We start from the raw sequence: 27,483 nt of genomic DNA, 5'->3' as shown, positions 1-27,483 counted from the left end.
CCTTTTAGCTAACAAAGACCTTCGATCAATGTCAATGCATTTACCACTCCAATCTTTTTGCTGTTTTCATGTTTTAAAATTATGTTTTATTTAATCACAAGACATTTTATTACTATGAAGTGTGACTTGAATATAGTGTTTACTTGCTTTGTTCATGGATGTCTTTCTTTAATTTCCTTTTCTTTGTTCTATTTCAGACTCCTTAGCTAGAATAACATTCCTTCAGCCTAAAGTTAATTCCTTTACAATTCTTTTTAAACTTCCAAAAATTGAGAAGAAAATGGCCAACAAATTAATAGAAACATTAATGATATTTATGTAGTATTTTCACATAAAAATAAATAAATGTGACCCTTAAATATATGAAAAAAGCTTAAACCTATTTTGAAATCCTTTATTATATATAAATCCTTATAATAAAGGATTTCAAAATAATATACTGCAAAAACATTATTCAGCTACCAAATTATCAACAAATGAAATGTCTGACAACATATTCTGTTGGCCAGCCTCTAAATAATGATGCATTCTCAAGCATTGCTGATGGGAATGAAAAATGGTACAACACTATGGAGGGGATTTTGCAATACCTAATGAAAGTATACACACGGTCATCTTATAAATTCAGGAATCCTATTTCTAATAATCTGTCCAAAGATACAATGGCATAAACATAAAATGTTATATTTCATCTTTATTATACGAAAAAATTAAAAACAAGCATGTGTATGCAAGTAAAAATTCTGCTTTATAATTTTGAACTTGGAATCATGTATATATTTTACATAATTCAAAGTGAAATAAATAAAATAACCTAATATAACAATTATTAAAATTGAAAATAATGAAATGAAACCTATCTACGTATAAACTTGGTGGCATAATCCCACTACGAGGAATCATATTTGTGCAGTAAACCTACAATATTTTGGCTCTGTTGCTAGTAATGTATAGCCTGCAGTTAAAAAACAAACCTTTAGATAAATCTTAAGTTTCACATATTAAACTCATTATTTAAGTATTATGAATATGGCTATGTTGAAGTATTAGTATTCATGTGTGGGTACGTAGATATCAGTAAATTGAAATAAAATCAATTAGTTACTGTGTTCCTTTTAATGTCTTAGGAATTAAGTTTTCAAGTGGAAAAGAGGTACAATTATAAAATCTAAGTAGTCAAATAAATTTTACAATGTTGAATTTCAAGGTTCTCTAAAAAATGCATATCTCCAACTTTGTTCATTGAAGTGTCCTACAAGCAATGGCAACCCAGAAAGACAAGCACCCCAAATACCCAGATGATAGTCTCTAAATAGAATTCTGTACAATTCTTAACTGTTATCGCCACTAATATTTGAAATATTATAACCTCAAACAATGGCCTCCATTCTCTCTCTCCCCTTCTCCTTCTGGAACTCTGACTAGATGGTTGAAACCTCACACTCTGTACCTCTTCATTTATCAGTAGGCTGAGTTAAATGCATCGCTTGAGTTTCCCTGATCTTGATGATTTGAACTTATTGTCTGTAAAGTGGCCAACTTGTAGATATAAAGTTTCGAACAATTATTTGGTTTTTTTTCACTGTGCACTGACTAGCACCAAGATAACTTTTTAAGAAATCCTGAAATAAGAGATTTATTTTTAACTCTTCCATCCCTCTTCTCTCTGTCCCAGGGCTAATGCCCCACAGCCACGGCCCCCGCCAGACCCTGATCGGTACCGCTCGGCCCGACTCGCCACAACCCGAGCAGCAGGAGCACGAGCACGAGGGTCCACGCTTCCGGCGGGAGGATGAGGGGCGCGCGCGCACGCGCCGATGCGCCTGCGCAGACGCGGAACAGACCGAACTTGAAGAAGACGGGCGGGAGCCAACTGCTCCCGGAACAGCTCCTGGAGGAGGAACGCGGCCTGGGGTCTGGGCCGCCGCTTGCTGCCGCCGCCGCTGCCTTCGCCGAGCCGGTAAGGGGGAGCTTGGAGGGGGCGCGCAGGTCGGGAGCCGGCGGGTGAAGCCTGGGCTGCGCTCGCGGGTAGCGGTGCGTAGGTGAGGCCCGGGCCTCGCGACCCGTTAGGACACTGAGGTGGGTCGGGGGCCACCGGGTGGTTCGTGGTGCCCACTTCTTCCCGCTCATTAGTAGTACGGGCGCCTGTTCGTTGCCGCTTATACCCGGGGGGGGGTAGCGGATGCCGCCACCCCAGGAGGTGGGAGGGCACCGGGCAGCCAGGGAGCACGTCCAACTGGCCCTCAGGCCATGGCCTGTTCCCAGGAGGCGGGTGCGGTGCTGTCAGGGTGCGGGGGCGGCGGCGGCGGCGGCAGCGGGGAGAGGGGTCTACCCTTGGGAGCCTGTCAATTTCCTCCCATCTCTCCTGCGTCCTGTCCTAGGGGCAACTTTTGCTGTCCAGATTTGCAGGGCCTATGTTGCAGGTCATTTCTGCCCCTGGGAGATGAGGAGGTGCTGTCAGGGTGCGGGGGCGGTGGCAGCGACAGCAGGAAATGGGAGCAAATTTCCGCTCAAGCATAGGCAGCCCCAATCCTGCCATTGCTGCTGCTGCTGCTGCTGCTGCTGAGCCCCCCCCCGCCCCGACCACACCCTGCCTACCTCCCAGGAGCAGGCTGACAGGGGGAGATTCTTTCCAGGAAGCCAGGGCAGCAGAGGCTGCCCCCCCCGGGCCAGGCAGCGGGGGAGTTGGGAGGAAGTTGACTGGCTCTCCCAGGGCAGCCCCCCTCCCCGTCTCTGCCTCTGCCTCTGCCGCTGCCTGCTGTCCATTCTGGGCGGGGCTGCCCCCTCCCTGCCGGCAGCACCATCAACCACCCAAGGCCCACTGGCGAGTGGTGTGCACCCTGGTACCACCCAGCCCCATCAGCTGAGACGAGGCACTGGGTGGTGGGGGGAGAAGTGGGGGGGAGTAGGGGTGGGGGCAGGGCGCCCGGGCGAGAATTGGAACTGCGTCCAACCCCCGCCCGGGCCCAGGAGCCTGGGACACAGGGCTGTGTGCCAGCACTCTGCCCGGGATCCCTGGCTGGCTGGCTGTCGCCATGGTGATGGGAGCCCAGACCATCCTGCCCCCCGCTGGTTGAGGGGTGAGGGGGTCAGCTGGGGGTAAGGTTGCACTCCGGGTGAGGGAGGATCCCGCGGTGAGTGGGCACAGGCTGAGGGGTGAGGAATCGCTGGGAGTGGAATTGACCCGGCTGAGGGGTGAGGGGGACCATCTTGGGATGTTGGGGGTCCTGCAGTGAGGCATGAGGGGTGAGCTTGCGGCGTGGGGGCCATAGGTTACTAGCGTGGTGGAGTGTCGGGGCGGGTACCTCGGTGTGAGAGGAAGTCCCATTTCGGGGGTCCTGTGGGAGACTTGGGGGCTTGGCTGTAGGTGGGGGGGGCATTCACAGGGTTTGGGAGGGAAGGCGAGCAGGGGGAGTGGGGCTAGGGGGTGTGGCCTGGCCCTGAGCTGTTCGAGGTTTTGGTTGTGTCAGGACCAGTAGGTGATGGGATGGGGGTGTTAAGGATGGAGACCCGGTGGGGCGGGTAAAGGGATGGGCCCTCCGCCCCACTGTCAGGCCCTTGCCCCCAGCCCCCAGCCCGGCACCAGTGCCCACCTCCCGAAAAACAGGAGTTGCACCCCGAGCGTCCGCGTTGCGGGCGGGAGGAGGAGGGGCGCGCATGCGCGTGGATGCACAGACGCGCCGACCGGACCCGCCCGGAGCGTGTGAAAGCTGGGCGGGAGCCTAGTGCTCGCGGACCAGCTCCTGGAGGAGGAACGCGGCCTGGGGTCTGGGCCGCCGCTTGCTGCCGCCGCCGCTTGCTGCCGCCGCCGAGCGGGTGAGGGGGCGCTTGGTGGGGGCGCGCAGGTCGGGAGCCGGCGGGTGAAGCCTGGGCTGCGCTCGCGGGTAGCGGTGCGTAGGTGAGGCCCGGGCCTCGCGACCCGTTAGGACCCTGAGGTGGGTCGGGGGCCACCGCGTGGTTCGTGGTGCCCACTTCTCCTTCCCGCTCATTAGTAATAGGGGCGCCTCTTCATTGCCGCTTATACCGGGGGGGGGGGGCGGTAGCGGATACCTCCGCCCCAGGAGGTGGGAGGGCACCGGACGGCTAGGGAGCACGTTCGACTGGCCCTCAGGCCATGGCCTGTTCCCAGGAGGCGGGTGCGGTGCTGTCAGGGTGCGGGGGCGGCGGCGGCGGCAGCGGGGAGAGGGGTCTACCCTTGGGAGCCTGTCAATTTGCTCCCACCTCTCTTGCGTCCTGTCCTGGGGGCAGCTTTTGCTGTCCAGATTTGCAGGGCCTATGTTGCAGGTCATTTCTGCCCCTGGGAGATGAGGAGGTGCTGTCAGGGTGCGGGGGCGGTGGCAGCGACAGCGGGAAATGGGAGCAAATTCCCGCTCTAGCATAGGCAGCCCCAATCCTGCCATTGCTGCTGCTGCTGCTGCTGCTGCTGAGCCCCCCGCCCGCCCCGACAACACCCTGCCTACCTCCCAGGTGCAGGCTGACAGGGAGAGATTCTTTCCAGGAAGCCAGGGCAGCAGAGGCTGCCCCCCCACCCCCCGGGCCAGGCAGCGGGGGAGTTGGGAGGAAGTTGACTGGCTCTCCCAGGGCAGCCCCCCTCCCCGTCTCTGCCTCTGCCTCTGCCGCTGCCTGCTGTCCATTCTGGGCGGGGCTGCCCCCTCCCTGCCGGCAGCACCATCAACCACCCAAGGCCCACTGGCGAGTGGTGTGCACCCTGGTACCACCCAGCCCCATCAGCTGAGACGAGGCACTGGGTGGTGGGGGGAGAAGTGGGGGGGAGTAGGGGTGGGGGCAGGGCGCCCGGGCGAGAATTGGAACTGCGTCCAACCCCCGCCCGGGCCCAGGAGCCTGGGACACAGGGCTGTGTGCCAGCACTCTGCCCGGGATCCCTGGCTGGCTGGCTGTCGCCATGGTGATGGGAGCCCAGACCATCCTGCCCCCCGCTGGTTGAGGGGTGAGGGGGTCAGCTGGGGGTAAGGTTGCACTCCGGGTGAGGGAGGATCCCGCGGTGAGTGGGCACAGGCTGAGGGGTGAGGAATCGCTGGGAGTGGAATTGACCCGGCTGAGGGGTGAGGGGGACCATCTTGGGATGTTGGGGGTCCTGCAGTGAGGCATGAGGGGTGAGCTTGTGGCGTGGTGGGCCATAGGTTACTAGCGTGGTGGAGTGTCGGGGCGGGTACCTCGGTGTGAGAGGAAGTCCCATTTCGGGGGTCCTGTGGGAGACTTGGGGGCTTGGCTGTAGGTGGGGGGGCATTCACAGGGTTTGGGAGGGAAGGCGAGCAGGGGGAGTGGGGCTAGGGGGTGTGGCCTGGCCCTGAGCTGTTCGAGGTTTTGGTTGTGTCAGGACCAGTAGGTGATGGGATGGGGGTGTTAAGGATGGAGACCCGGTGGGGCGGGTAAAGGGATGGGCCCTCCGCCCCACTGCCAGGCCCTTGTCCCCAGCCCCCAGCCCCCAGCCCCCAGCCCCCAGCCCGGCACCAGTCCCCACCTCCCGAAGAACAGGAGTTGCAGCCCGAGCGTCCACGCTGCGGGCGGGGGAGGAGGGGCGCGCATGCGCGTGGACGCACAGACGCACCGACCTGACCCGCCCGGAGCGTGTGAAAGCTGGGCGGGAGCCTAGTGCTCGAGGACCAGCTCCTGGAGGAGGAACGCGACCTGGGGTCTGGGCCGCCGCTTGCTGCCGCCGCCGTTTGCTGCCGCCGCCGTTTGCTGCCGCCTCACCTGCCGCCGCCGAGCGGGTGAGGGGGCGCTTGGTGGGGGCGCGCAGGTCGGGAGCCGGCGGGTGAAGCCTGGGCTGCGCTCGCGGGTAGCGGTGCGTAGGTGAGGCCCGGGCCTCGCGACCCGTTAGGACCCTGAGGTGTGACAGAGCTGAATTAAGTGAATACCTGTAAAAAATTGAAAAGTGAACACCACTTTCCTTTGTAGATCTGAGAATGTGATTTATGTTTTTGAAGATAGTCTGTTACAGTGTGTCAGTCTGTGGTCTACAGCTTAATGTCCCAGTCATGCGTGTATGTACATATATTGATTTTCATATTCTTCTTCATTAAATGTTATTACAGAACATTGAATATAGTTCCATGTGGTATCCAGAAGCAATTTGGGGTTGTTTTTTAATATCTTTTCCTAAATTAATTGAGAATTTTTTTAGAGGAGTTTCAGGTTCACAGCAGAGTTGAGCAGAAAATACAGAGTTCACACATAACCCTCTCCACCCACATATATATACTCCCCTACCCTCAACATCCCTCATCAGTGTGGCATATTTGGTACAAACGATGAACCAACATGGACACACTATTATCAACCAAAGTCCGTAGTTTACATTAAGGTTCAATCTTGATGTTGTACATTTGACAAATGCATAATGACATGTAGCCACTATAGTATCACGTAGAAGTGTTTAATCACCGTAAAAATCCCTTGTGCTCCATCTGTTCATTCCTCCCTCCCTCTCACTAAACTCCTGGAAACCACGATCTTTTTATTGTTTCTGTAGCTGTGCCTTTTCTAGAATGTCATTTGGTTGGACTCGTACAGTTTGTAGCCTTTTCAGACTCACTTTTTTCATTTAGTAATAGGGTTTTTTAGTTTCTTCCATGTCTTTCATGGCTTGATAGCTCATTTCTTTTTTTTTTTTTTACTGCACATATATGTTTTAAATTTACATATATATGCTGTTCATTATTTATAAGGATGTTTAGAGCTTTAGCTTTTTAAATTTATATAGTTATCAAAGGAATAAAGCCAACCACAAAATAAGAATTAATTAAAAAAGATACACACACCTTGCTATTAGCAGCAACATTATTTATGATTGCCAAGATATGGAAGCATCGTAAGTGCACATGAGTAGTTGAACTGATAATGAAGATACAGCATGTATATATATCTATATCTATATGATGAATGTAATGTAAGAAATATGTATATATATGTATGTATGTATGTAATGGAATACAACTCACCCATAGAAAAGAAGGATATTTTGTCATTTGCAGCCCTTCATTCACGTTTTTTTTTTTTTTCACTTCAAAAGCGAGAATTTTATAACCGGCATGAACATTTCCATTACATCAAAAACATCAAAATACCTAAAAATAAACTTAAGGAAGGAGGTTCCCTATACTCCAAACACCAAAATGACACAAAGAAATGAAAAGATTTCTTGTGCTCCTGGATTGGAAGAATCAACACTATCAAAATGGCCACACTACCAAAAGCAATCCATAGATCCAATGCAACCCCCATCAAAATACTCACAACATTCCTCACAGAACTAGAACAAAGAATTCCAGAATTTATAAGGAGCCACAAAAGACCCCGAACAACCAAGGCAGTTTTTTGTAGGTCTTTTTTTTTTTTTCCCCTCTTTCTTCTTTTTGTTCTCTTTTCTTATGGTTTGATGACGAGAGAAGTTGTAACATCTGTTGTAAAGCTGGTTTTGTGGTGCTGAATTCTTGTAGCTTTTGTTTATCTGTGAACCTTTTGACTTCTCCATCAAGTCTGAACCAGAGCCTTGCTGGATAGAGTGTTCTTGGTTGTAAGTTTACCCCTTTCATCACATTAAATATATTATACCACTTCTTTCTGTTCTGTAGAGTTTCTGCTGAAAAATCAGCTGATAAACTTGTGGGAATTCCCTTGTATGTTATTTGTTGCTTTTCTCTTGCTGATTTTAATATTTTCTTCTTATCCTTAATTGTTGTCAATTTGATGACTATGTGCCTTGGTGTGTTCCTCTTTGTGTTGACCCTATGTGGTCCTCTCTGTGCTTCCTGGACTTGGGTGACTGTTTCCTTTCCCAAGTTGGGAAAGTTTTCAGTGATTATCTCTCCAAAAATTTTCTCAGGTCCTTTCTCTCTGTTCTCTTCCTAGGACCCCTATAATGCAAATATTAGAGCACTTCATGTTGTCCCAGAGTTCTCTTAAACTATCTTCATTTCTTTTCATTCTTTTTTCTTTTTTCTGTTCTGAAGTAGCGATTTCCACTAATCTGTCTTCCAATTCACTGATCCGTTCATCTGCTTCATTTAGTCTATTCTTGGTTCCTTCTAGTATATTGTTCATTTCAGTGATTTTATTCTTCAACTCTGTTTGGGTATTCTTTGTCTTTTCCAACTCTACTAAAAACTTTGCTCTGTGCATCTGTACTCCTCTTGAGTTCTCTGAACATCTTGGCCATCATTACTTTAAACTGTTTCTCAGATAAATTGCCTATCTCCTCATCACTTATTTCTCCTACTGGGATTTTATCTTGTGCCTTGGCCTGGGAGATGTTCCTCTGCCACCCCATCATCTATTTTTCTGTGTGTTTGTGGGCTCCTTCCACAGGCTTTGGGATTGTTGTTTTCTTATTTTTAGTATCAGCCCCTGGTGGGTGATGCTGGACTAGAGGCTTATGCAGGTTTCCTGGCAGGAGGAGCTGGTGCCTGCCCACTGCTGAGTGAAGCCTGGTCCTGGGCCTCTGGTGGGTAGGACTATGTCTAGAGGCCTTTGCAGCTCAGGAAGTCTGCTGATGGGTGGGCCTGTGTTCCCACCCTATATGTTGCTTGGCCTGAGGCTTCCCTCCAGGCTGTTGGGTGGGGCCAGGTCTTGGTGCTAATGGTCCGATCAAGATGTCAGCCTCCAGGAAAGCTCATGTAGATGAACACTCCCATAATGTCCATCACCAGCTTTTATGTCGTCTGGGTGAGCCACAGCCATTCCCCACATCCCCAGGAGACCCTCCAAATCCAGCAGGCAGGCCTGGCCCAGGTTCTTACGAAATCACTGCCACTGCCCTTGGACCTGGCGCATGTGAGTTTTCGTGTACACTTCCTAAGTGAATGGAGTTTCCATTTTCCTGAGTCTCGTGGGGCTTCTGGAGCCAAGCTCCACTGGCCTTTGAAACCAGATGTCCTGGGGTCTCCTCGTCTTCCCAATACAAGACCTAGACTGGGGAGCTTGACGTGGGGCTTAGAGCTCTCACTCCTGTGGGAGGGCCTCTGGGACTTCACAAATCTTCAGCTTGTGGGTCACCCCCCCCCAGGGTGCATGGAGACTGATTATATGGTGAGCACACCCCTCCTACCTTCCTGCTGTGGTTCCCTCTTTATGTTTCCAGTTGCAGAAGATCTTTTTTGCTAGGTTCCAGTCTTTTTTTTTGATGGTTGTTTAGCATTCCATCGTGGATTCGTTGTAGTCGCGAGGAGAGGCGAGCTCGTGGTCCTACCACTCTACCATCTTGACTGGAAATCTTTTTTTATCTCTTTTTATATATAGTGGTTAACATTTACAAATCTCAAACTCTCAAATTATCCTTTCTGCCCCCTTTCCCCCGGTAACCATAAGATTTGTTTACCTGTGTGCGAGTCTAGTTCTGTTTTATAGATGAGTTCAATAGTGTCTTCTTTTTCCTTTCTTTCTTTCTTTTTTTTTTCAGATTACACATATGAGTGATATCATATGATACTTTTCTAATTTAACCATCACTGGAATGAACACACTGCAGCAAATAGTTATCTAATACAGGGGTTGTCATGCTTTGTCTGTAAAGAGCCAAATAGCAAATACTTTCAGCTTTGTGGGTAATACATTTTTTTGTTAGAGCTAGTTACTCTTGAAACATTGTAGCATGAAAACAGCTATAGCTAGTATGTAAACGAATGAGCATGGCTGTGTTCCAAAAAAAGTGTTATTTATGGACACTGAAATTTGAATTTCTTGATTTTTATGTTTATAAAATATTCTTATGATTTTTTCAACCATTAAAATATGTAGAAGACACTCTTAGTTCATGCTGTACAGAAACAGGCAGTGGGCCAGATTTGGCCTGTGGACTATCATGTGGTCTATCCATAATATATGGAAAATATGTTCCTGATGAAATTGCTAGAATGCATACTATAGGAGCAATAGTCAAAGATATAATAGGAGAAAAAAAATCTGCCTGTAGGTTAAATGTACTTACCCTATCCTCAGTTGGGAAAGAAGATACTCTGACTGGAGCTATTAGTGAAGATTTATGAAAGTAGAGGCATGGACTTTGGGAAGTCTTGACAGATGGTAGTTAATCAGTTAATTAATGTGTTTGACATATGAATGAAGGGGAGAATAAATGAGTTCAGTATAAAAATAGGTGAATAGAGTGTGATGTGGAAGGACTCATGTCATAAGGAAGATGAGGACAAAGGACAGAGAAGAAGCAGTGTCCGGGAATTCCCAATTGTTCTGCTGAGCTCAGACAGGGCTTCAAATGCCAAGCAATCAGCAGGACTGTATTTGAAAGGCAAAGAGCGCTACTGAAGGCTTTAGGACTATGGATTGCATTATTTCCTGTTCTGTTACTATCAAAGGTAAGCAAAGCCAGACACCAGTTAAAATGGTCAGGACAGATTTTAATCAGTACTATACTATTGCAGTGGGGAAGAGAGCCCAGCATAAACTGAACTCAGAAACAATTGTCAGCATCCAAGAAGTGGAACATTACAAAGGGGTCCTCAGTGTAAATGCTGATGAGGCCAGCTGGGTCTGCTGGCTGGCAAGTATTGAAGGGAGTTGGAGACAGGGGCTCCATCCTTCCTGGTGATCACATTTCAAAGGCATGGCTTTCAGGTACTTAGGAAAGACACTCGAGTTGTAGGAGATACTAGTCTATCTGAAAGGGACAGAGGAAGGAGTCACAGTTGTCAGGCCTTTTTAGTAAATGCTAAGGCAAATGAAATTCTCTTGGCAGCCTTCAGCTTTCTCATACAGGCCCTTTCTGGTTGGGGATTGGTTAGAGTCATTCTAAGGATGTGGCCTTCAGCTATTAGAAAACATGTTAGTGTTTAAGTCTTTTAATGTGAATTGGGTAGGGGTCAGGGATGGGCAAAATCATTTTTGTTGAGAGTCTGTGGGTTTTTTTAGGCCAAGGTTGAGGCCTCATGGAGAAGAGGATTTGGAGGAGCCTGGTGAGAATTTGATCAGGGAGTGAATCTTTGTCCTCCCATGCTGGTTTGTGTATTTGGACATGCATAAACTTCCCTGGGGGTACAGTCAGTCCAGCCTGATTGAGTTTACTGAGAGATAGCCTGCTTTTGGGTGTGCACTGTTCTCTCCCTTCCTGAAACGCCCTTGTATAGTTTTTGCTCCTGAGGGAAGCCTGCTCACCCTCTAGGCAGCTGTCAAATATCTCTTCCTTTGCGAGGCCCTCCTGCATTTATTTGCATCCCCCTCCTCCCTTCCCCCATTCAAGCATAATGAATTGCTTTTTCTACTGCATCTCTTGTTGCTAAATCGCATGACCCTTTAAATTTACTTTCTGAAACTATTATGAAATAATAAGCAGGAAAGCACCTGCAGGCAGAGGCGGCATCTCATCTGTCTTGTATCTCAAGTGCATAATAACACTTTTGAGGGAAGTAGATGACTAATAAATGTTGGTTGACTTTTGACTGATTTTCCTCCTTTGGAATGATGACCTAATTAATATTGATGTGTCAGTTTTGATAGTGCGCTAATTAATTTGGCTTTAAAAAAATTCCTACTGTATCTTCCAATGAATGCACAGGCATTGTCTTCCTGCTTCAAGAAATTAATTTAATGTCTTTAATGTTCCAGAGTAAGTATTCATATTTGTGACTGTAATAATGCTTAATCCTATACAGATTGAAGGTGGAATTGGTCCCATGCATTTTCAGTGATAGTTAATTTACTACTTTATGTTAAGAATAAAGGCAATATGAAAAGGCTACCTACTATAGAATTCCAACTCTGACATTCTGGAAAAGGCAAAACTATGGAGACAGTAAAAAGATCAGTGGTTACCAGGTGTTACAGGGAAGGTGGGATGAAGAGGTGGAGCACAGAGATTTTTAGGGCAGTGAAACTATTCTGTGTAATATTATAATGGTGGATACACATCATTGTACATTTGGTGAAACCCGTAGAATGGACAGCACCAAGAGTGAACTCTAACGTAAGCTATGGGCTTTGGGTGGTAATAATAATGTTTCAGTGTAGGTTCACTGATTGTAACAAATGTACCACTCTGGTGTGGAAGGCTCTGTATGGGTGTCAGTGTGTGTGTATGTGTGTGTGGTAGGGGGTATATGGGAACTCTCTGTACTTTCCACTCCATTTTGCTTTGAACCTAAAACCGTTCTAAAAAGTAAACTCTATTTAAAACACATACAAACAAAAAAGGATCTGAAAATTTTGTCAGTAGGGAAATTAATAATCAAATTGTACTATATTCAAACAAGGTTATACTGCACACAGTGAAAATATAAACATACATATCAACAAGAATAAATTCCAAGAACATAGTTTTGGGCAAAAGTTAAAAATTACAAACATATGTATTATGATACCATTTATATCATTTTACAATATGAAAAGCAATTCTGTAATTAGTATTAGAATATAGACGTGTAATATTGTTGTGAAAAAGTGCCCTTGAATGAGAAATTGTAAATTCAGCAGAATGGTTACTACTGTTTTGGGGAAGCAAACAGAATAAAATCAGGGCTGGGCACCCACCTGGTTGAATTCACTTATGTATGTAATAATTTGTTTTTTAGTTGAGTGTTGAAACATGGGTGTTTATTATAATACTTTCATATTATTTTGTACTTCTGAAGTTCTCCATTAGAAAAGAGTTAATGGAAAATGATACTTTATTTGTAGCCAGAACATTTAAAAAACTAATCAGTAAACACTCAAGTAATTAATCTGGGAAATTCTGATGTTATGAATAATAATTTTTTGTCTTGTTAGATTTACATTTTCAAGGTCATGCCTTAAAAGCCTGCAGCAGAAATTGCTTTACTGGGAGTTACTGTCATTCAGGGTTTAGTGTGGGGATAAGACAGTCACCTTGGCATTCAGGAAGATGGGAACAGAGAGGAGCTAAGGTTAGTAGCACTAGAGAACTACACTGCAACTCTGAGGGCTCACTGGGGGCAGTTTGGACTTGGTGACTGAAGTTTGCCACCAGTCTTTCAGTTCATAGGCCTCGATTTGCATAAAACATACGCCCTACATTGAGTGTCAGGATTTATCCCATCTCTCATTCTCATGGAGATGCTGACATTCCGTGCGTAGCTTTCCTCTCTGATTTTTCCATTGTCTCTCGGTATTTTTTCAGTACCTTGTTCCAAGGAGCTGCTGCCAATCAAGTGCACCTGAAATGAAGCTGACTTGCTTTCCTGGGTGAGTCAGGATAAGCTAAGTCATGCTTTTGTAAGAAAAAAAAAATGAGTCCCCCTCCCTCAAATCCCAGTGGTTTAATTTGTGTGCATGCCGCCTGCCCAATACCGATTACTTGTTTGTCAAAGAGAATCAGTTTAACAGCGTCAGAAACACCAGAATGGTATTTATACCTATTGGGGCTTACAGGGCATGTGGCCAGGGTCCATTATTGGCATAATACCTGTTTCTCAGTATCTTCAGCTGCAGAATGTCTGAGGTAATTGTACTTACCTTACGCTATCATTATAATGACTATAGGAAATAAATAAAAAGTTCTTTGAACAGCATCCTCTGTAAGTGTACAGTAAATGTAACCAGTGGTTTTTACTGTTTATTATTATTAATTAGGATGCCGTTCAGTTGTTTTCCATCACTGAAGAAAATTACATGTGAATAGATTCTAAAAATGAGTTTGGATAGATTTCTAGGAGAGTTTCTTTCTCTTAAAGTTAATTACAAGTCAACATAACCTATAAACAGTGTTGTGGATTTTATATTTTCAGAAGGGACAGAGTTTGAGTCAGTTTGGAGATTTACTGGTTTTCAGTTAGAAAGGATTCTCTCTCTTTCAAATTTCATGTGTTCTGTGAATTTTTGAATGGTTGTTAATTATTCATGTAACAAGTATTAATTGAGCACCTAGTAAATTTTAGGCTCTAGGGACTAAATGGTGAATAACACACACTCCCTACTGTTGTTGAACTTTCATGCCTGGAGTGGAGACAGAAAATCTATCTTCATTTACATGTCATAAATGGTATCTGGGTACAAGATGCTAATGGAACCCACAGGAAGGTCACCTTACTCAGTCTCAGGGTTTTGGGTTCAGTGGTGCCTACGTCAAGCCCTGAGGAATAAGTGCAGTTATCTACAGGGAGGACACAGGGATCAGCAGAGCATGGCTATACAGAAAGCATGTTTACTGGATAGGTCGCCCCGCTCTTACAAGCTCCGTGTGTTTGAGTTGTCTTCGGGTGTGCTCTTTGTACAAACACATTTAGTAACAGACTCACTTCTCATAAATACAGAGCTTATCTACTATGTGAGACGTATTTTTAGGGTTTAGGTCAGTTTTCTAAGGGTAATTGAACACATTTGGAATGATTTTTGAATGGAATCAACTTTTGACATACGGTTTTTAAAATATTGACATCTTATATCCATCGAATACATTACTTTTCATTATTATTTACTCAAGGAGTTGACTGCTTGCATTGAATGTCCCCCATTTTTACTTTTGATGAATAAAGTGAAATAGGTAGTATTAATAAGCAATAAATTAAATAGACTAAAATCAATAAGGGAGTAAATTTACTAGTACAGTGTGAAATAATGACTCTCCTTACATATCTAAACATAGGAAATGGTGAGCCCTGTGTTCTAAACATTTGTTGCAATTCATGTTTAAATTTTTTTGTTGTTCATTTTTGGTTTAGAGATGCTCTCAAGTAATTTTCCACCAGTGCTAATGAGTGTACTGTTAGCAACTTCCAGATCTATCAGAGTTAAGTAACAGGCTTTTAGGAATAACTTTAATACTTTTTTCTTACTTGCTTAATATTTGATGAATAAAAAGTGAGTTGAATTAAAATATAAATATTACTGACCTTAGGTGGATGAAACTGATGACCCATTAATGTTTAAAGTATGGGTTGATGGTCAGGAAATCTTACTTTATTAACACAGTATATATTGATATTGCTTTGGTGTGGGAGGTACCTGGATTGGCAGCATAGTATTTGTATTGTGAGGTCAATTGATGAAATAGAATGTAATACAACTTAAAATATTGAGCCGCCTCTAAATTTCAAAAAACTTTTACGACTTTAACATCATAGTAGCTGTATATTTATTTGCTGTCTACTGAGAAAATGAAACATGACTAAAAATACTATTATGAATTCAGAAACACTATTATATATTTAAATAAAATGTTTTATTCGATGAGTCAAATTTAAACAAAATATATGCAATTGCTTATGCATACACAGACATATATATGGATAGACAGACATTTTCAGTGTGTAAATCATTCAGTATCAGACAGTGCTTCTGGAATATATGGTGGTTTCACTTATTCTTTCTTGTAATCTATAATCCCAGGCTCACAGGTTGGCAACTTCTGAATTATAAGTTGAAGATTTCAAGAAGAGTTGATTAACCTGGGGCACAAAGTCTTTGTGAGAAGAGTTAGTGAAATAGAATTAGAGTATAGGTTTTTTTTTTTTTTTTTGGACAAAGAAATGACTTAAGTAAAATTTTCTTTTAGAAATTATATTTACAATGTTTGAAACAAAAATGGAGGGGGAAAGCCAGAAGAACGGAGGGAGGATTACTTCCTATAAGTACTACTTCGTATAAGTATAATGTGATGAAAAATGTGATCTGTCTTAGTGCGAGAGGGATGGGGTCCAGAAAATTTGGAGACCAAATCATAGGAGCAGACCTTGGTGATACATTTCACATTGCCAGCAAAATTCACATGAAGTTTAGATTAAATTCCTTAAATCAGAGAAACATAAGATATGTTTTAGATAAGGTAAAGAGACATTGAGGTATGGGTTATCTGCATTTTAATTATTGACAGTGCAATAATCTATAATATATAATTAATATCATGTAGGGTTTGATGGTACTATAACTTCTGGAATAGTTCATGCATTGTAATGTAACATTTTAATATTCTTTACTGCCTCAGATTTCCATGAAAGTTGCCTAAGATAAATGTTTACTTGAGATCTTTTAGTAAATGATAACTTTCCTTGAAAAGGAAAAAAAATCAATGCCATGAAATTCATAGTTTTGTTACGTTTAAAGTCACTTCTTTAAATTCATTCATTTAATAAAAGCTTTATTGAGTGCCTACTATGTGCTAAGCAATGTCCCAAATTCTGGTGATAGAGCAGTGGTTGAGACAGAGTTCATCTGGTGGAGAATGACAGAAAAGAATTTAGTTAACAGTTAGTGATCATACTGTGGAGGATAAGGTGGTGGTACATGGCAGGATGACTCCATTAGATTGGTTTGGTCATAGAAGGCCTCTCTGACTATTGAATAGACAGAAGGAAGCAGCCATTGGATGTATGGAGGAAGGAACATTGTAGATAGAAGAGATGGTGCAACGACTCTAAACTGAGAATGAGAATGGATTGTTCCCAGATAAGAAAGAGTCTGGTTGGAATCTAGCAGGTGAAGTGGGCAAGTGACATGAGATGAGGACAGAGAGATCGACAAGGGCCAAATCATTAAGGGCTTTGCAGGCCAGTATAAAAGATTTGGGTCTTATTTTAAGTTCAATAGAGAGCTATTGGGCAGTTGTAAGCAAGTGTGTTACACAGTTTATGTTTCTAGTTTTTGTACTGGGAGAGAGGGTTGGAGAAGATGAGAAATGACAGAGCTTGAACTGTGTGGTAGTCAAGGCAGTAGAAGGAATCGGGTTCAGAATCGTTACTGCATTGGATATGAGAGGTAAGGGAAAAAGGAATCAAAGATTTTTGGATTTGAGTGTATTGTTGAGATGAGGAAGATGGTTGAAAGGCATAGAGAAAGGAAAACATTAATATTAAGTGTACTCTTTTGATTGTGCTGGGTTTATGATGTCAAGTGGAGATGTCAAATAAGCAGCTTAGTCTCAAGCACTAAGGAGAGGTCAAGTCTGATGATGGAGATTTGAGAATCACTGGGTTATATTATGGCATTAAAAACCAAAGGCTTGGGTGAGAACTCCCTGGAGGAATTTGTGGTTATAGAAGAGAGAGAGGCTTAGGTCAAGCACTTACAACATTTAAAGGTAGGTCAGAAAAGAATGGCTCAGCAAGGGAGGCAGTTGTTTTTTTTTTTTTTTTTTTTGTCTTCTAAGAATATAAAAATCTTTCTTAGAATCTTTATTCTCTGAATAAACTAGAAGACTATTCTGTGAGTTTAATAATGCACAAAGCCATTGGGTACTAAAATGTAAATACCATGTACGGTTGAATTTTAATGGTAACTATTTTGTTACTGCAAAAGTTGAAAAGTGCATGATGAACACAAAATCACACTTTTGGAAATTATTTAACAGGTGAACATATTTGGGAAAAGTAAAGAATGTAAAAGGAGCAAAACAGTTGTGAAAAAACACAAACGGTAAAAGTCAAGATATTATAGTACTATTCCTTATGTGGGAGAAGAAGGAAAAATGAAACTAATAGAAAACTCCATCCCAGAAATACCTGAGAGGAGGAAGGAGGCTGACGTGCAAAGAAAAGGAGGGAAACATAAGAGAAGGTAAAGCTATGAAGCTGGTCCATAGATTTAAATAATTAGAGGGAGGGCTGGCGGTAATCTTTGTGCGTTACCCCAACAAACTGCAGGAACAGGTAAGGCATTAAACATGGTGTGTTTTAACACCAGGTGATGACTTCTGTGAAAGTTAAAATCACCACCTGCCATTTCTATAACAGTCTACCTACAGAAAAGTAAGGTAAAGGTGGGTATTAGGTTTCGAGACTTCTAAAACCCAGTAAGACTAGGTATTTCAAACAATTTAAAAGCGTTTTTAGTAGAATCCCATCAATTGGGAGCATAAAGTACTGGTTTCATTCAGTTAAATTTGAAGACGTGTAGCCTCCACCTGAAATATCAACAATAAGTTCAGTTTTGAAGTTTCTTTTTTTTTAATATGTAATGACTTTAAATTTAAAATTAAAATTATTTTAATTAAAGTATAGTCAGATTACAATGCTGTGTTAGTTTCTGCTGTACAGCACAGTGATTCGGTTTTATGTATATTCCTTTTCACTTTCCAATTTTTAAGTTTCTTAGTGTAAAAGTATTCTGGAACTTCTATTGAGAATTTCACTGTGAGAGAGTATTCATAATACCTTGGAAGCCCTCAAGTATTAACTTTGTAGTTGGCTTCCTTTAAAAGGCCAGAAAAGAAACCATTTTTCTTTACAGGTTTTAACACAAGTAACAGCGCTACTTCTGACGCATTTGAGTCCTCTGCTCCTTCAGAAGAAAGGCGGCCCTTAACCAATCAGACGAGTCCTTGCGGTCACCTGACAGCGGACACGCGTTCTCATGGGGGGGGGGACTCTGCCGCCTTCTGGCCGCCGGCGCGGTGCTCGCCTCAGATGTGGAAAGACCGAGAAGGCGCGTCCCGACCTGGGGAGCGTGCGGATTCTGACAGGACTGTCGCCGGCGCTGGAGGTGTTGCCGCAGTCGTGGATATGTGGATACGCATTTCCCTCATGTTAAAGGTAAGGGCGGTGCCGGAGGCGAGGAGCGGTGTTCTGGTCTCTACAGATGTGGTGAGCGGAAGCGCCGTGGGGCTGCTGTGGCTCCGGCTTCCATCCTCCTCCCCCGTCTTCGGGTCCCCTCCCCAGTCTTTGGTCCTCCCGCATCTTCAGGTCCCCCCCCACCCCGTCTTGGGACCTCCTCTCCAGTCTTCGGGTCCCAGAGGGCGCGGCCTTCCTGACCCGGGCCTGGCCGGCTTCGTTCCGCTGGCCCCCCGGGCCTGCGTTAGCCTCGGAGGAGGTGCCGCCGGCGCGCTCGGGGTGAGCGGGGCCAGCTTTCTGTTCGGAGGACGGAGGACGGTTTAGTAAGAGCACTGCGAGCTCGTTTTGTGTCATGTGTGCGACTCTGATGGACTGGTCAGTACGGGTATGAGGGCCTCGGAGACACTTCTCGTGGGCAAAATGGGCAACATTTAAACTAGTGTTCCCTTAGAGTTCTGATTTTGGTTGCCTGGATCTACATAGGTTTTGCTCTCAGCTCGGAGTTCGTCGTAAATTTTGACTTTTTATTTTTTATTTTTTTTCTTTTCTATTTCCTCCTCTTTGTTCTGCTGGTGGAATTGAGTTATCGTTGACTAGATAGTTTTTGCCCGCTTGTGGCTTTCAGCAAGTGACTTGCTTGTGTGTCACTAATAAGAATCAAGGTTGTGGAGGGAGCAGTTAAGCACCCAGAGCCCCTGCGCCGCTCCTGAAGGGTCCTTGCTGCCCTGTTAGTGTGTAAATTCTAGAGCTGCATATTTCAGCCTAAGGCCAACTTTGCTTTCAGCCTCTGGCAACATCTGTTTCTGCTTTCAGGACAGCACATCTTTGTCTCAGTAATGGAAACCGTTACTGCAGTCCAAATATTCAGTACCACAGGCTGATGATTTTTTCTTCAGATTTCCTTTGTTGTTTAAGTGGCAAAATTCGGTAGAAGCATCCAAAATAGTTATGCCCAGAGGATGTTTTCTTGAGAAGAGTGGACATGGTGTAGATAACTTTAAATGGTGTAATACGATCTTAAGGACTTTTTTTTTTTTTTTTACTATCTCCAACAGACTGAAATTTTTCTACTTTTACAGTTCCGTATTTATTACTTATCTTTAAGCTTAGATATGATTTGAAAATTGCATTTTAACCCTCCTTCTCCTCCTATTATGTTCTCACTGCAGTAGCTCCTTATTGCCTGAAGTATACAGTCCTTGGTCTGACACCTGTCTTGTCTGAGGGCCTGTCTCTCACTCTCTTTCTGAGTTTATGCTATAAGCCTCAAAGAGGAAGCTCTCTGCTGTACTTGATGTTCCCATATCTCTGCCCCTTTGGGTACCATTCCCTTAATTAGGGGGACCATTCCCTCTTAGAGGGCCAGGGAGGCCCAGGCCACTTCCAGTTATGAGGTTTCTGGTATATTAAAAATGAAAATCTCCAAAATAGTTTCTAAAAGTTTTGATATGTCTTATATACTTACACTTAGCCCCTTAACATCATTAGCATTGTTAACCTCAAACCCAATGTACATACGGATTTACTTGGAGACAGCATCTCTGAGTATGTAACTGTGAGGCCCAGGCCAAAGGGTCCTACTGGCTTCTCGCATGCCTCACCCCACAGGAATCCCACATCTGCTGGGGAACTACCACCTGTCCTCACGGCCCAAAACAGGGAACTCTGTTCCAGTTAGGCTGGCTGAAGTGATCTGTTCTCCCAGTTCTTACAGCACTTTGATTACAGTTCAGCTGGCATTTCCAAAATACTGACTCACAGCATTTTGTGGATGTATTTTACCTTTCTTGATAACAAGCCCCCTTGGGATGGGGATTGTGCTCTATTAATATTCAGCACATGCTTTACACATAGTATATTCAGGGAACCAGGATGAATTAACAGATCTGTTTATCATAACATGGCGTGAGCTTTCACCTGAATTCAGTAGTAAAAATATAAGCGCTGGTATTTTGAGTCATCTTCTGATGGTTTAGTGAAATCCATATGGTTTTACAGGTTTGTATGTGTGTGCGCTTGTGTTAGGTCATTAAAATAGGAATATTTATGGAATAACTTAAAATACATTTTAAAGCTTATGCTCCTTTGATTTTAAAGGTTGTGTTAACTCCTCCACATCCTTGTTTATTGAGTACCCTGCTTGGTGCTGGGAGTTCAGTTGTGAGCCTGTGTCAGATAACTTACAAGAGGCAGCAAGAAAAAGACACTCAACAATCACGTTGTGTAATGAGGGCCATGAAGGAGAATGTGTTTTCTTATTTGTGGAAGCAGATGGCATATGATTAACTTGTAAGTAGTTAAAGAGTTTTAGCATATTGGAAAGAAATTAATTCAATAAAGGCATCTCAGCCGGGATTTGCACAGGATTGACAGGCCGAGGTGAAGGGGATGTTGTGAAGAGGCAGAGAGCTGTTTGAGAGGAGGAGGTGGAAGAGCCGGTTGTTGCTAAATCTCATGCATCCACTGGCAAACTTTCAATCTTACTGATTGGAAAAATTATTGATAAGATAATGGTATGTATGTCAACTGTCAGAAACTTCTTTGGTCTTGTTTTTAAGAGAAAGAAAATGAAACCCCCATATTTGCTGGTGCCTTGAGGTTAGCATATTTAGGCAGAAGAGACCGTTGGAGTTGAAAGGCCTGTAGCGGGAACCAGGATGACTCTTCATGCTGTGACTGCCCTTCATCTAACTAGGAAGTCGGATTTCTGGGAAAGTTCTGGCGCAGTTAATCTTTAAGAGCTTAGGCAACCATCGGCATTGGAAAGTGTTGTAGGAACACTGTAGGAGTAGTGGTGATGTTTACTGAGATGACTCCAAGGAAACAGGTGGTTGTGCTCAGAGTGTCTGAAACTCTTGCAGTGGTCAGGTAATAGTGAAATAAGCACAGCGTTTGGTGTTACTCATTGTTTTGTTTTTCTTATCATTTCAGAACTCATGTATTATGGCTCTCAAAGATACAAAATATGATATTCTTTTAATACATTTGTTTTTAAGAAGGAACATCTGAAATCGGCAATATCTGAATTTTGAAGGAAATTTATTGGCCTCAGTTTTGATACCTCTTGGGCAATATTGCCATCTAATGACTGTTACATCAAATTGTAGATAAAAGTTCCCAAAGAACCCTATAAAATTAAGACATCAGTCCAGTAATTTTACCTATTTCATTGTCAAAACAGTGTCACACCATGATATGTAGAAAACTTAAGCCTCTAAAACAAAATAGTCTGTTTTAACAAATAAATGTATGATAGTACATTCATTTATGTGTTTTCTTTTTTACTTGAAGTATTGTTGATTTGCAGTGTCATATGGCATAGTGATTCAATTATAAATATGCATTCTTTTTCATTATAGGGAATTATAAGATATTGAATGTAGTTCCCTGGGCTGTATAGTAGGACCTTGCTGTTTATCTATTTTATGTATAGTAGTGTGTATCTACAAATCCTGAACTCCTAATTTATCCCTCCCCACCTTTCCCCTTGGGGAACCTTAAGTTCATTCTCTTTGTCTGTGAGTCTATTTCTGTTTTGTAAATAAGTTCATTTGTATCACTTTTTCTGGATTCCACATATAAGTGATATCATATAGTAGTATTTTGCTTACTTTGTCTGGCTTACTTCACTTAGTATGACAATTTCCAGGTTCATCTGTGTTCCTGCAAATGGTATTTTTTTTATTTTATTGCTGAGTAGGATTCCATTGTATAAATACACCACAGTTTCCTTATCCAGTCATCTGTCAGTGGACATTTAGGTTGTTTCCATGTCTTGGCTATCGTAAATAGTGCTGCTGTGAACATTGGGGTACATGTATCTTTTCAGATTAGAGTTTTTTCCAGACATATGCTCAGGACTGGGATTGCTAGATCGTATGGTAGCTCTATTTTTATTTTTTTAAGTAATCTCCACACTGTTTTCCATAGTGGCTACACCAAACTGTATTCCCACCAACAGCATAAGGGGGTTCCCTTTCCTCCACACTCTCTTCAGCATTTCTCCTTTGTGAACTTTTTAATCATGGTCATTCTGAATGGTGTGAGGTGATTCATTTGTGTGTTTTCTGTTAGTGGCTTAAGTAGTAACTCTTAGAATGAAGCTGAAAAATACATAATATCAAATATGAACTCTAATTTTTTTTGACCAGTCTCTTAGTTTTTGAGGGATGGGATTGAAATAGATGTTGTCTATGGACATTTCCAGATCTGTGATGTTCGGTTAGAATTGCCAGGAGCACTTACATGTGAAGAGTCACCCTGAGCCTGAAGTGATGCCTCGTTTTGCCTCTGATGCAGCACTTGTCCTACGGCAATGGCAGCTTACACGTGGATGCCGCCTTCCAGGAGATCCTCTGGAGCGTGGCCCCCATCAGCTCAGGAAGCGAAGCAGCCCAAGGTAAAGACACCACGGCAGTGAGGAGGCTGTTCCCTTGATGCAGAGTTGACAGTCATCCCTGGAATGATGATAATGAGCAAATGCATTAGAGCTCTTTGTGTCAAAGTAGCCTGTAATGCAGATGCGTGACATTAAAGACTCTCATGTAAATTGTTACTTAAAAGGGAAGTTTGTGTTAAGATCTATCCTTCCTTATTTTTACATTTGTTTATTTGTGTGTATTTTACACGTGAGCTTTCTAGGGGTTATTTTCTCCAATGTTCTGGCCTCAGGATATTGCTCATTTAGGCTAATGTCGAGATGTCTCATCCTCCGGGGTGCGGGACTTAGACCCGGAGCACAGCAGTGCCTGCGCTTCAGGGTTTCCAGGGAAATAGCTCTGTTCTGATCATTCTCACTTAGATGGTCCAGAATTGAGCCTATCCAGGCTTGTCTGTTCAGTGGAGGGTCTTTTGAGGCTACAGTCATGGATTCTAGACTTGGGAGCCCAGAGCTCAGAGATAGAAGGCAGGTGGCAGCACCTGTGTCTGCGATTTTTCCCAGTTACCTAAGCCTCACTAGGCTTCTGGATCTTTGACTATGAAAATAGAAGGCTGAACCAGGTAATCTGTCCATCTGTCAGCATCTGACCATGACTGTTCCAATGTGACTGGTTTCGATCTTTCCAGGGTATCTCATCGGCAGTGACGTCCTCAGGTTGCTTCATGGACACATGGACGAGTGCCTCACTGTCCCCTCAGGAGAACATGGCGAAGAGCAGCGGAGGTTGGTACCTGAGCCCAGAGCCTGGAGCCTCGCACCTTCTTGCCTTGACACAGTTCCTTAAGTTCAGGATGTGTCTCGTCAGGCCATTTGCATAATAGAAAGTGGGCCACTAATGTTATCTGTCCACTAAAGTGATCCATTTGCTGGCCTCCTCTGAAGTTTTTACTCATGTTATGTTTTGATTCCCTGTCAATAGAATTGATGAAAATTTTTGTCCAATTAAAACATGGTAAGAAGCATTGAATGAAGTAAACTAAGTGGGAGGAGTGAAACATTCAGCTACTTAAAACCTCATTAAATGTTCATTAGTTTCAATTAATCTTCTTTCTGGAATGTTCAGTCTCATACTCAGTTTCAAAATCAGAGTTCTCAAATGGCCCAGAGGTTCAGGTCCTTTTTATGTTGTCTTCTATTTACTGACATAGAAGATAAAATTGACCACTGTCCCTAGTAGTTTATGTGATTTTAATTCCTCTCTCATGTTAATCTCATTTGGCATTGGACCAAGACTGCAGGGGTCTGGATCATGGGGGAAAGTGCACAAAGTGACTGAAAAGATAAGAAGAGATTTTTTCCCCCAGACTTAAAAGACATTCTTATGGAGCAAATGGATGCCCATAGGGGGAAAAAAGAACAAAAAGAAAAGATCAAAAGAACCGCAGCCTAAGCCTCACACTTTATACTAACCCTAATTCAGATGGGTCATTTGTGTAAATGTAAAACACAAAACTATAGAACATTTAGAAAAACTCTTGGAGATCACAGTTTTAAAACTTGACATAAAAAACATGTCCATGAAAGGAAAATATTGATAAACTGGATCTCACCAAAATGAGAAAGTTTTGTTCTGTAAAAGCCCCTGTGAAGAGGATGAAGTGTGAGGCCCAGTGGAGAGGGAGGCAGTGGGTCCTCGGGAAGTAAGCGGTACATGCACAAGCTTTGGTTTCCTTAAAGCAACCTTAAGGGATTGGTACAGAGACCAGTTTAGGTTTAAGTATGTACATTACTTAGCATCACGTCTGGCATATTAACAGCCTGTTTTAATGAGAGCTTTGGAACTTGGGTGTGTGTGATGCACATCCAGAGAAGTTTCTCTTTGTGTGTGTGAGACTGTTCTGTTGATATTTATATTTTTCTGTCTCACCATTTAGCAGATTGTTATATTAAAACATTAAAATTAATGGGTTCTTACATGTCTTCTAAGTGTTTTAAATATCTGGAATAGAATTTAGAACTTCAAATAACCATATGCATGTGTTGAAATATAATATATTAAACTACACCTGAACTCATAGCTGAGTGCTTCTGTGGACTGAAATTAGATGGGTAAGGTGAATGTGTTCACTGGAGGGAGGGGAGAGGGAGAGAAAGAGAGTGAGGGAGGGGGGAGGCAGGGAGGGAGAGGAGAGGGGAGGGAGAGAAGGCCAGGGGGAGGGAGAGAGAATGAACGGGATTAGAGGGAATAAAAGAGGAGAGGATGTGTTTAAATCAAATGTGTATTCAGATCACTGTTGTTATTATTTTGCTATTTTTATTTCCAGTTATATTCTCTCCTACCAAAAAGTATAGCTTTTACTGTTTATCCAAAGACTTCCCATTTGTTCCTCTCTTTAATTGGCTTGAATAAATAGAGTCCAAGAATGAAAAGTTAACATTTTGTTTTGTTTTGTTTTGTTTTAACAGAAGTGTTCACTACGAAGTTGGTGCTGTATCTGTTCACGCACATTCCCTGTGGAGGCTGGAGACACTGAGGGTTGCGTAAGTAGAGCTTGGTGCATCCCATGCTCTGAGGGTGCAAAGTGCTTCTGCTGCTCTTGTGCTTTTGTGTAAAATGGCCACGCTGATGGCCAGCTTAAAGACTTAAACATGTAGACAAGACACTATAAACCTTTTAGAAGAAAACATAGGCAAAACATTACCTGACATACACCTCAGCCATGTTTCCCTAGGGCAGTCTACCCACACATGAGAAATAAAAGCACAAATAAATGCACAAATGGGACCTAACTGAACTTACGAGCTTTTGCACAGCAAAGGAAACAATAAGCAAAGTAAAACGACACCCTATGGAATGGGAGAAAGTATCTGTAAATGATTTGACTGACAAAGGCTTAATTTACAGAAAATATAAACAGCTCATAAAATTTAATAACAAAAAAAAACCCAATCCAAAAATGGGCAGAAAACCTAAACAAGCATTTCTCCAATGAAGACTATAAATGGCCAATGGGCACATGAAAAAATGTTCAATATCACTAATTATCAGAGAAATGCAAATCAAAAGTACAATGAGGTATCAGCTCACACCAGTCAGAATGGCCATCACTCAAAAGTTCATGAATGATAAATGCTGGAGAGGGTGTGGAGAAAAGGGAACTCTCCTACACTGTTGGGGGTATGTAGTTTGGTGTAGCCATTATGGAAAATAGTATGGAAATTCATCAGAAAACTAAAAATAGACTTACCCTATGATCCAGCAATCCCACTTCTGGATATGTATCCGTAGGAAACTCCAGTGCGAAAAGATACTTGCATCCCAGTATTCATAGCACCACTATATACACAGTCAAGACATGGAAGCAACCTATAGAAGCAACAGATGACTGGATAAAGAAGATGTGGCGTATTTCTACAATGGAATACTACTCTGCCATAAAAAGGGATAAAATAATGCCATTTGCAGCAACATGGATGGACATAGAGATCGTCATTCTAAGTGAAGTGAGCCAGAAAGAGAAAGAAAAATACTGTATGATACTACTGATATGTGCAATCTTAAAAAAAAAGACACTAGGAATTCATCTACAAAACAGAAAGAGACTTGCAGACTTAGTAAATAATTGTATGGTTGTATGGTCACCAGGGAAAGGAGGTGGGAAGGGATAAATTTGGGAGTTTTAATATATAGTGGCTAACATTTACAAATGTTAACCACTATATATAAAGATAGATTTAAAAAATGCTTCTTCTGTATAGCACAGAAACATATGTTCAGTATCTGGTAGTAACCTGTAATGGAAAAGCTGCTACAACCACCAACTGAGGAAGGAAGAAAAGAAAGGAGAGGTAGTTATCCCGGGCTAGAGCCCAGTCCTGGGAAAGTCCTTGACTGCTGCTGATGCTGCCCCCTCAATGCACTGCGCCCTCCTCCCAGGAGCAGGCTGACATGAAGACATGCATGCTGTGAACCTGGGGCAGGTTCTGTGAACCCCCAGGACAGGCCCTAGGACAGATGGGAGCTAGTCCACCTGCTGAGGGAGGGCAGCACCCCTCCCTGTAGCCGCCCTCTGACTGCATGGTGCCTACCTCCCCGTGGCCTCTGTAACATTGCTTTTGGTTTTGTTTTTCCATAGGAAGAGCTAAGCATCTCCCTTCTGGCTGTGGCTTCACACTTAGAACAGCAGTGCCTACCCCAAGATTATGCACAGAGTTAGTATAGTTACTAAAAGGGCTTCATTTTGTGCATCTCATCATTAATCCATCTGGATTTTCCTCTCAAAATGCAAAAATGCGAATTCATGTAGAAAATAATTCACCAGTCCCTGCTTCAGATATGTAGGCAGACACAAAAAGCCACCTTTTGTATGAATACTTTGATAGGGAATCTCCAGGATGGGTGGAGAGAGAGAGAAAGAGAATGGGGATTGTCTTGGGCTGGGGGAGGGAGGACATGGGTTGTGATTTGGATACAAGCTTTTACGTTGAGGAAGGAAGTAGTCTGAAACCAGACAGTGGTGTTGGTCTCACAGCATTGTAAATGCATTTAATGCTCTTGAATTGCACAATTTAAAATGGAAAAAGGCTGAACTTCATAATTGTAAACTTAAACCATAAAAATAGAGTATACTGTAA

The 27,483-nt window shown here is 43.3% G+C and overlaps 1 protein-coding gene across 1 annotated transcript in view; it reads left to right on the top strand.

Annotated features, from left to right (window-relative positions):
• LOC141575630 (uncharacterized) overlaps positions 1-26,542 on the top strand; it is a 33,687-nt gene extending 7,145 nt beyond the window's left edge. Inside the window, exons 2-7 of the mRNA XM_074355304.1 lie at positions 1,676-1,960; positions 18,148-18,449; positions 22,767-22,866; positions 23,535-23,631; positions 25,315-25,389; positions 26,138-26,542. Coding sequence (XP_074211405.1) covers positions 1,676-1,960; positions 18,148-18,449; positions 22,767-22,866; positions 23,535-23,631; positions 25,315-25,389; positions 26,138-26,180 — 902 coding nt within the window. The 3' untranslated portion in view covers positions 26,181-26,542. The remainder of the gene's footprint in view (positions 1-1,675; positions 1,961-18,147; positions 18,450-22,766; positions 22,867-23,534; positions 23,632-25,314; positions 25,390-26,137) is intronic.
• Positions 26,543-27,483: the final 941 nt, after the last annotated feature.

This window comes from Camelus bactrianus, chromosome 3 (assembly GCF_048773025.1).
Source record: "Camelus bactrianus isolate YW-2024 breed Bactrian camel chromosome 3, ASM4877302v1, whole genome shotgun sequence".
In the NCBI taxonomy this organism is placed as follows: domain Eukaryota; kingdom Metazoa; phylum Chordata; class Mammalia; order Artiodactyla; family Camelidae; genus Camelus; species Camelus bactrianus.
The sequence above is the reverse complement of the archived record's forward strand: the minus strand, read 5'-3'. Positions and strand labels throughout refer to the sequence as shown.